This window comes from Solea solea, chromosome 12 (assembly GCF_958295425.1).
Source record: "Solea solea chromosome 12, fSolSol10.1, whole genome shotgun sequence".
Classification (NCBI taxonomy): domain Eukaryota; kingdom Metazoa; phylum Chordata; class Actinopteri; order Pleuronectiformes; family Soleidae; genus Solea; species Solea solea.
In genome coordinates this window covers 18,655,911-18,665,239 of record NC_081145.1, presented here as the reverse complement: position 1 = coordinate 18,665,239, position 9,329 = coordinate 18,655,911, and the positions used below count along the sequence as shown (strand labels likewise).

General features: G+C 40.2%; 1 protein-coding gene across 2 annotated transcripts; it reads right to left on the bottom strand.

Moving 5' to 3' along the window:
* Nucleotides 1-2,293: 2,293 nt before the first annotated feature.
* On the bottom strand, nucleotides 2,294-9,063 carry rerglb (RERG/RAS-like b). Of its 2 annotated transcripts, none has more exons than XM_058646642.1 (5): nucleotides 8,784-9,063; nucleotides 6,437-6,493; nucleotides 6,116-6,189; nucleotides 5,018-5,169; nucleotides 2,294-4,078 (listed from the first exon to the last, which is right to left on the bottom strand). In XM_058646642.1, exons 1-5 carry the CDS (start codon nucleotides 8,833-8,835, stop codon nucleotides 3,793-3,795), a joined length of 621 nt encoding a protein of 206 aa, XP_058502625.1. In that variant the 5' UTR covers nucleotides 8,836-9,063; the 3' UTR covers nucleotides 2,294-3,792. The 2 variants fall into 2 exon arrangements, with proteins under 2 accessions (XP_058502625.1, XP_058502626.1); XM_058646643.1 differs by having other exon boundaries at nucleotides 5,018-5,166; nucleotides 8,784-9,060.
* Between the last annotated feature and the right edge of the window lie 266 nt (nucleotides 9,064-9,329).

The following is a 9,329-nucleotide window of genomic DNA, read 5'->3' as shown; positions in this document are numbered from 1 at the left end:
GGCTGTGCCAGTGTAATGACTGTATTGTGTGTACTAGTATTTATAAATACCACATTTCTTTCATTGTACTCTATAAAGCACTTACATCTCAGGATGAAGGATTCGTAAAACTATACATATAAATAAATAAAGATAAATGTTTCTTCATTTTAACAGCATTTAAGAAATAAATGGATAATGGAAAATGTCTCACTTTAGAGGCAAAGTACACAATGCAGATGTCTGTGTGTGTACAACAACCAATCACTGTGTTCACTCATGCAACATGACCACAGCATGAGGTCATGTTGCTGATTCAGACTGATTTCAATTCCTGCTATATGGAAAATACATTTCAGGTAAGATTTTAATTTGATATTTAAGCTACACACTACAGCTTTAAAATGGACAAACACATGGATACCTCATGTATATATACATCATGTATATATACATAGAGCTGGTGGAGTATGTGAGTTTCAGTCGGGGGCCGGATTAAACAACCCTAACTGTTCATGTTTGCAGGCATGATTGCAGCCACAGTGATGGATGGTGAGACTGGAGTGAAGTGCCATCTGATGTTGCAGACAAACTGTTCCGTCTCGTACGTGGATCTATTTCTGTAGTGGTTCAAGTGTTTGGAAGCTGCCCAATCCCCTGTCAGTCTGACTAAGCTGCAGCGTTTTAGATTGGAATGGGGATGTGCTCACCAGCTGTGAGATTAAGGGGAACTGATCGATGGCCTCTGTGATTGGCTCTCGCCGTGTCCCAGCAGCTTCCAATCCCCTCGGTTCGGATGGTTGTCCTCAGCCAAAACCAATTCTTCCTCAGCACAGGGGCCAAATAAGATCACTGACCTGAAGCTACGAGGCCACGCTTGTAGGTTCTGTCTCTGTCAGTATGCACTCCTCATCCTCATCTCTCTGAAAAAGACAGACAGAAAGTGGAGAAGAGGGAATTGGGAGATCAAGTGTAATTTTTTTTTTAACCATCCTAGATGGTTAAAAAACAATACAAATACATTTTTCTCGTTTTTATTTAATGTGTACTTTTCTGACACCGTTGTGATTATGGGCTAATGCTTGGAGCTGTTCTGCCCAAATCTCCTCAGAAATAACCTGTCACTTAAACTCAGTGGCTGACACTGTGATGTCTTATTTCTTCAATTTCCTGTTTGGTCTGTGTGGGTGGAGCCTTTTTCTTTTCTTTCAAACTGCTGCTGGAAATGTGAAACACATGACTTCCTTTGTGGCAAAGCAATTCTTAGATGAAAACATTTGAGATTGAAGACACAATTAATGTTATAACTGACAGTGTGTGCGACTGTAAGATTTAACCAATTACAAACCTTAGTCATTAAGAAGACAGAAAAACAGAGTCTACTTTTGTTCTAAATCCTTTACCCACTTTCTATCTGTAAGCATTTATGAGCTGAAGGTGCAAACTCCACCCACTGATGCAGGTCATTACACGAGCAAGTCAACAGCAAACACTTGAGGCTGAGGCAGATTTGATTAATCTTGATCTAATTTGAAAGTGTCAACACCAGTTATTTATTTTTCTGTGGTCCATTAGATTAGGCGTGTACTCTTATTGATTCTCTTAATGCTTTGGGGTTGCCACGGCAACCCAATGCTATTCAGATACCACTCGTTTATTTTATTTGTTCAGTGTGATTTTTACCCATGTAGCCTAATAATAAAGAGGCAATGATGGCTTTGCTTTCTCTGCTCCATGAGCTCTATATTAAGACTCAAGATATATAAACTTATTAGGCAAAATATTTATTATACAATCAGAAACAGGGCCTTGTTTGTTGCATGGATTCAAATTTCAGTTCCAATTTGCTTTGGCAGCTGTAGTTTAACATAATGTTTTTAGGATTGTTTTGCCTATTAAATTATTTTGGCAGTTATTTGGTTATAGTAAATAATAAATACATGCCTGTTCACTCCCAAGAAATGTTCTTTTTGGAGAACTGAAAGTCATTTTATTTAATAATTTGAACTTTACCCGAGTGTAATGTGTCATAAGGAAAAGAGGGCATCCTTATTATCAGCTCTTATTTTTTTGTCAACTATGCTGCCATCTAGTGGAAGTCCTGTGATTGACTAAAGAATTCAGTGTAATAATAGAACATTTCTCGCTTCTCCTGCCTCTAAAACAATTTTGTTATTGTTAAGTTTTTCCCCAGCTGCACACAGGAAATGTCTGCTTATTGAAGCTTTAGAGGAAAAAAAACAAATGTCATCTCATGTAATTTAACTTTAGCTCACGCACAGTGGCTCACACACCCTAAAGAGATCAAACAGACTTGTTATCAGACACCGTTTAATTTTAATTTCCTCTGGAACAAGCAGTGTTTTTACAGTATTTACAAGAGAGGAAAACACCATTAAAAAAAGCACAAAAACTGTTTGAATTACTTTTTCTTTTTTTTTCCACACAATGTCTGGTACATTCTGTACAGTATGTCGATTACATAACTGGATTTAAGAAGAATAGCTCAGCAAAGAATGAGTCCATGACCTTAATTGGCATTAGTTACGGTAGCTCTTAGTAGTGTTCTGTTAAAAGGCCAAATACATACAGGAATTAATACATTTGACATTAATATAAACACAGTCTATCAAAAGAAAAGGATACAAATGCTGGTGGGTCTTGTATTGTGCATGGGGGGGTTTAAACAAACACGTTTGCAGTATCATAGTATCAACATGCTTTATTATTGTATAATAAAATATCTGAGCACAATGTTCTTAAAAGAGTCAATAAACTTCATCCCTCTCGTCTAAACTGACAAACAGTATCTGTGGATTCTTTAGAAAAACAGTTGAGCAGCTGCAGGATACAAATTGCCACAGGATGCTTCAATCCAGGTTTAAATGTGACGTGTTGACGTGTTCACTCAGCGTCCTCAGATGTGCATGCGTCCAAATTATAGTTGTACTTCATGTGTGAAATCTACAGCGTTAAAAGCAGCAAGACATTATGTTTGGAAAAGAGCTGATACTCTTAGAGTCAGGAGTTGTTGTTGTTGTTGTTGTTTTTTTATCAAAAGTCACTAAGTTCTGAAAGTTGGCACCAAATGTGCGGTTACATTCTTGGACTCTTTTGGCTAATCAGATGATTGCTGATTTAAATCACGACTCTTATTAGTTTGAGCTCACATCATGCATAATTCTAATTTATCCGAAAACAACAATTTGAGTCCGAACCGAAGATTTTTCCTTCCAAAGGTCCAACGCATGGTAATCAGGTGGTTTGACTTTCGTTGTCTGATTAGACCTGTTTCTACAAGTACAGACTGTGCTTCATTTACATTTTCCTCACAGGCTCGTGGCACCTGGGCAGGATCATTTACACCTTTATCATTCTTTTCGTACAGTCAGTATAGTTTAATAATGGCACAGCTTTACATAACCGAACCTCAGTCTGACTCAGAGCTCTAAATAGATGTGCCAGATGTGTATTTTATAGACCACTTAAAAAAAAATATAAGCAAGATATCAAAAAAGAATATAGAATTGTTAGAGAAAGCACTAAAAACACACACATTCTGTGAGTATCATAATCGACCTTTTTGTCATGAAACTATTTCTTGAGCCTGCCCTCAAGGTCATGTGCACCACTGTTGGAAGTATTAAGGTCCTTAAGTAAATGACATCAAGTTTCTATGTAAACATTCTGGGTTGGTGTTTGTAACACATACTCAACAGTTTGCACATTATATGGTTCCGTTAATCCCGGGTCCATACACACCGCCTCTGTGTCCCTGCAACTCATCATCATCTACTGTCAACACTGGAGCCGTCACACTGACTTCCTCCTCTTGCCAAACACGTTGTTGATGAGTTTAGCCATGGACTTGGAGCCGCTGTAGCGGCGTCGGTCTGCTCTGTACTTCAGGTGCTCCATCACCTGCCGGATGAGCTGTGTGAAGAGGTTGGCGATGTCTTGGTAGCTCTCGGCCGCCGACACCTCCTGAAAGTTGCAGTGGTTCTCCTGTGCCAGGCAGCGGCCCTCGTCCTCACATACCTGCCGGATGTGGCACAGGTCCTGCTTGTTGCCCACCAGACACACGGGAACCTCCACGTCACTGCAACAGAGAGGGTGGAGACGTGAGATGAAGAAGAGGACGTTGAACGACTGAATGATCCATTCTGAGCCCATTGCTGCAACACTATACACTGTGTATAGAAGTACCTTTTCTTAGACTGTAGTACTGATGCACAGAAGAAAATGTTCACATACTGAGGGAAAGCTTCTTCTTTTGATGGGAATTTGACAAAGATTATCTCAGAAAATAACTCAGAAAAGTTGCATGGTTTTCAACAGGACAACATAATTTGAGTCCAGGATTTCACACACACCTGTCAGCGACTACATAAATCTCTTCAGGAGATACCACGGTGCATGACAGGGCAGACTGATGAATGTGTTTGGCCTCTTTTTGCAGCAAACTAAACGTTGACGCTTGTATGTTTGCAGCGAGTCCCTCAGTTTGTCGGAGCCAGTCTGGACTTCCAGCATTCCTCAAACTCAAAACTGCATGAGGATTCCTGCTCGGCCTCAGTGAAAGTAGGACAACCATACTGCTCAGTTTTGTTTCCTATTGTGTTTACGGCACATCCCACTAATATAATCACAAAGTACATCTAAGCACTTGTTTGCTTTTTGGATGAAAATTCAGCCCTTTAAATGACCCGTTTAAAGGGTTCAACTGCAACTGAAGAAACATTTTAGATAAAGATAAACAGACATTAACAATTAAATAAAGTATTTTACTGTATAAGTGGATCAACTTAAAATGCAATATTTTTTACATTATTTATACTTTAAGATTAAATTTTAATGCAGTGAACCACAGTTGCTTTCTATGTCTCTTATACTTGCAGCAACTAGTGACCTGAGTGTGGAAAACACTTCCGGTGCCACTGCAAGTTCAAATACTGCCAATGCTTTGATCACTGCAGTGGTTGCAGGTTCTCCGCGGCTTCTGTCCAGATTAAAATACCCTCACTGCGCTGCTTCTGACCCTTTGCAGTTGTCCATGCGCGCCTCCCGAATCTGCAGCAGGATGTTCTTGGCGTGGATGAAGGAACTGCGGTCACTGATGTTGTACACGACCACAAAGCCATCTGCCCAGTCCACCGGCTCCTCAAGTATGCACCTGGCCTCCGAACTCTGCTGATGACAACATAAGAGCTTTTATCCAGCCTTTATACTGTAGATAGATAGATAGTAGATAGACAGACCGACAGACAGACAGTCTGACTCATGGCACAAACATGAAAGAGCTTACACAAGTTTAAACATAGTAATGTTCTTGAGGAGGACTAAATTGCCAAGGAAGGACAAAAGGTCCAAGGACCTGTCTGAGCCCTTGAACGTGGATTCCTCAGCACTCACTGTAAAATCCACTCATCCTTTGTCTTTATTGACTCCATATTTTTTTTTATGCTGTCCAGGTCAAAGGGGCCGGACAGTGACTCTGTGCTTCTTATGAGAGGGCGGAGTTTAACCGACAAAGACAATGATCGGCTTTTATTCTTCTGAGCCCAGGGGTGTTCAATAAAAAAAACCCTCTGCAGTAAGAAGTGTCTCAGCTCTTTTTATGGGAGACGTAAGCAGGTTATAAGAGTGTGTGTGTGCGTGTGTAAAGCCATGGTTCACTTAGGGTTAGTCATGTCCATGTACTGCAGCCTCCATGGTACAGTGACGTGTTTTATTGTCAGATGTGATGGATTCTTTCTCAGAAAAGCAGTTTTTTTTCCTCCTGTCGCAACGGTAATAGCAACACCTGTAAATGATGATCATCATATGTCACACAAATTGCTGGAATATGACTTTTTTTTTTTTTTATTTACATCTGTGTGTACAGCTTGAGCATATTACGCTGAAAAGTTATAATACCCATCTGTCTTGGATTCTCATTTGTTTAACCTCTTCCTTTTCTGGGTCATCTGCACAATAATTACATTTCCCAACACAACCTGGTGATATACAGGGCATAGCCAAGGAACTCGAAACAGAAAGGTTTGGAGTTATTTTCTAATAAAAGAAAATAGACACATGACTTTCCAACTGTTTGCATGAGTCAGCCTTATTTAGATGTGTTCAGGATGTGCTGTACCTCAGAGCAAGGGTCAAAGACTTCCAGGTTCAGCTGCCGGCCATCAATCGACAGCCTTTTATGATACAGTGAATCTGTGGGGGAGATTGAAAATGGAAAACAATCATATTACAAAGGACGTTTCAGTCTCATAATCTGCACAAGTAGGTTTGTTTTCCACGAGTGTCACTATTCTTCGTATATTTCCAGTATTACAAATGAAAGCTCCTGGGAACGTAATTCACATCTATGATTAAATAACATGTTTTGTCTGTAGATAAACCCTTTTCATATGGACCAAAACCAAGAATCCACCCTTTTATCAAATCTGGAAACACTTACTGGTATTGGAGGCATATTCACCGATGAAGCGCCTGGTCAGGAAGCGCACAAGGACGGCTGAAGGAAATAATCAAAATGAGAAACAGCAAAATGAATCACGACGTCATGACCTACTCATTCCTCACAGGTGGCAGCAGTGGTGGTGGTGGTGGGGGGTGGAAATGACCAAACGTTATTCATCCCACTTCTGGAAATGGAGAAGTGACACTGTAGCCTCACAGCATCGAGAGTGCACGGCTTTGCAGGAGGCTCCGAGTGCATATTTGGCAAACGGAACAGTTACATTTCCCCCCCTCTCCTTTGCCCCCACACTGAGAGCAACACTTAAAACAGAGTATGTGCTCCACTTTTGGTCCCATAGATAATCAGTTTCAATTAAGGGTTGAAGTTTCACATGCTGAACTTTGAAGAGCATGTGGCTGATGGTGGTCTTGGGTCTCTGGAGAGGTTTTGCAGGGGTTATACTTGGGCTATGGGGACACACAAATGTAGTTTGATGGCACAGTGCATTATCCATGCATGCCTGTTGGCTGGAAAACGCAAAGGAATCTTAAAGATACAGGGCCAAGTTTCTTTTGGACCTTCTTCACTCCAACTGATGTATTTTAAACAGCTAAACAATTACAAGTGCACATCAGAAACAAGAAGCAGAAGAGTAGAGAGCAGGAAAAACACTAAACACACACATGCAGCCTCCAGACACAGACAAGAATCTCCATAGTAATAGCTTTGCCTCACTGCCAGGACGTGAGAATAGAGATGTCCCATTGTTTTATGAAGCTTTTACAAAGTGCAGCGCCAATCCCCACTGATAAACAACAACACCCCAAACAGCAAACGGGGCCTCAGATGCTCCTCTCTGTCCAGGCAGCAAATCTGGAACAAGTTTGACCTCATGCAACTGTTAAAAGTAGACAAAGTTGTCCTGACCAATATACACATCTGTTTAACTTATTATTTTGGTGAACAAAGAAAACCTCCACACATGCACGTTAATTCTTTTTTCCTCTTCCAACCTCAGAATTCAGCTCTGTGATAGATGAGCTTTAATTTAACAAAGCCCGGGATTATCTAGAGGCACAAATCATCTCATTATTTTGGTTTAACTTCAAGGATTGGAGCCAATAAACCATAGTTTCCATCTGGTTATGTAACATGAAACCAAAGGCCGGTGAAAAGAATGTTTAAAGATTGTCATCTTACTGAGCCAATGTCCAGACAAGAAAGGAGTTAAGCACTATTTAAAAATCACATAGTAAGATGACTTTTTTTTACACATGCAGATGGTAACCTCCATATACTGGCACTTGTTCTTAAGTAATGACTGTAGCTGGTTAGTTTTGTTAAATAAACTCTCATTTGAGAGAATGTAAGATTGTGTCGATGTATATTATCTTAAAAGAGGAAAATCCAGATAGAGCAATCTTTCGGTCAACTATTGCTGAAATAATAAATGACAGCCACTCATAAAGCTTCAAAGACCATCAGTTACTTACAACTAGGGCTGGAACTGATCATTTGTATCACTGATTAATCTGTTGGGTTCAGATTTGTCAGAAAGTGATGAAAAAAGTTTCTTATACCTCAAAATATGGTTTTAATGTTGTCTGATCCTTGAATAAATGTGAATAAATATCATAGTAACATCACAAAGTTGACAACAGCACAGTGTAATGCAATGAAAGATGTCATTTTTTAACCATTTAAGTCTATAGATTAGAGTTAGCCTCCATTCATTGATGGTTTGAAATTAACATATTCACCACAACATCAAAACAGCTGTGATCAGGGTATAATACATATATATATATATATATATATATATATATATGCACAAAGTACATTTAGAGACGTAGAACAGGAGCTGCACTAGTGTAGTTCCACATGTTGACAACTTTTGATGGACTATATCCAGTCAAGATTTTTTTGAAACACAGACCTTTGATGTGATTTATAAATAATCACATTATTTTTTTCAGAAGTTTCCAGCATCACTTTCAATTGAATGCCATAAATCAGAAGGTAGGAATGCCACAGTTAAAATGAATAACTGATCATCTGATCTGGAGGAAAAATTAATAACATTTTCTAATAGCGATGTTTTGAATCTCCCTCACAAGATCATGTTAGACAAAGCATTTGAACAAAGAGAGACAGAAGAATTGAAATGTGAATGTCTGGATGAGGAAAAGTCGCAGGTGTTAGGTGAGGTGAGACAGAATCCAGCTTCTGTCTTTGGTAATTATTAAGCATACAGTAAATATACTACACTTAGAGTCTGAAAGGAGTGTGCACCACAGCATCCTACAGACTGAAGATCCACTGTTTTGAAGTAAAAGCCACTCACCTGATTTCCCAGCCCCCTCACTTCCCAGCAGAGCCAGCTTGATGTCGTTCATGCCTGTGCTCTGTGAGGTCCTCAGCTGGTTCTCTGACTCTGACTGTGTTGTGTCTGGTCTGGTGTCTTGGTTAGCGTCAGCACACTAAATGCTCACTAGAGTCCAGGCTGAATGGGAATACAGGACTGCCCTCCTCGCTTCCTCTTCAAAGGGCTGTTTCACATTGGGAGAAGGAGGGGAGACAAGCGCTTTGTCCGTGTGCCAGGCTCTCTTTTACTCTCTCTCTCTCTCTCTCTCTCTCTCTCACACACCTCTCTTGTCTCTGTTTTCTTTCTCCTGCCTGTACCAAACATATATATCTCTCCCCCTGCTTCTCCCCCCTCTTAATCCGTCTTTTCCCCTTCTTTCTTTCCTCCCTGTGCTTATACTGTATATCACTTCTTTCTGTTTCTCCCCCCCCCCCCCACAGAGAGGTTACTCGAAGGTCGTCAGCGACTTAACCTACTGTAATATGACGGTGTCATCTGCAGAGATTTGTGCTCTTTGTCAAAGAG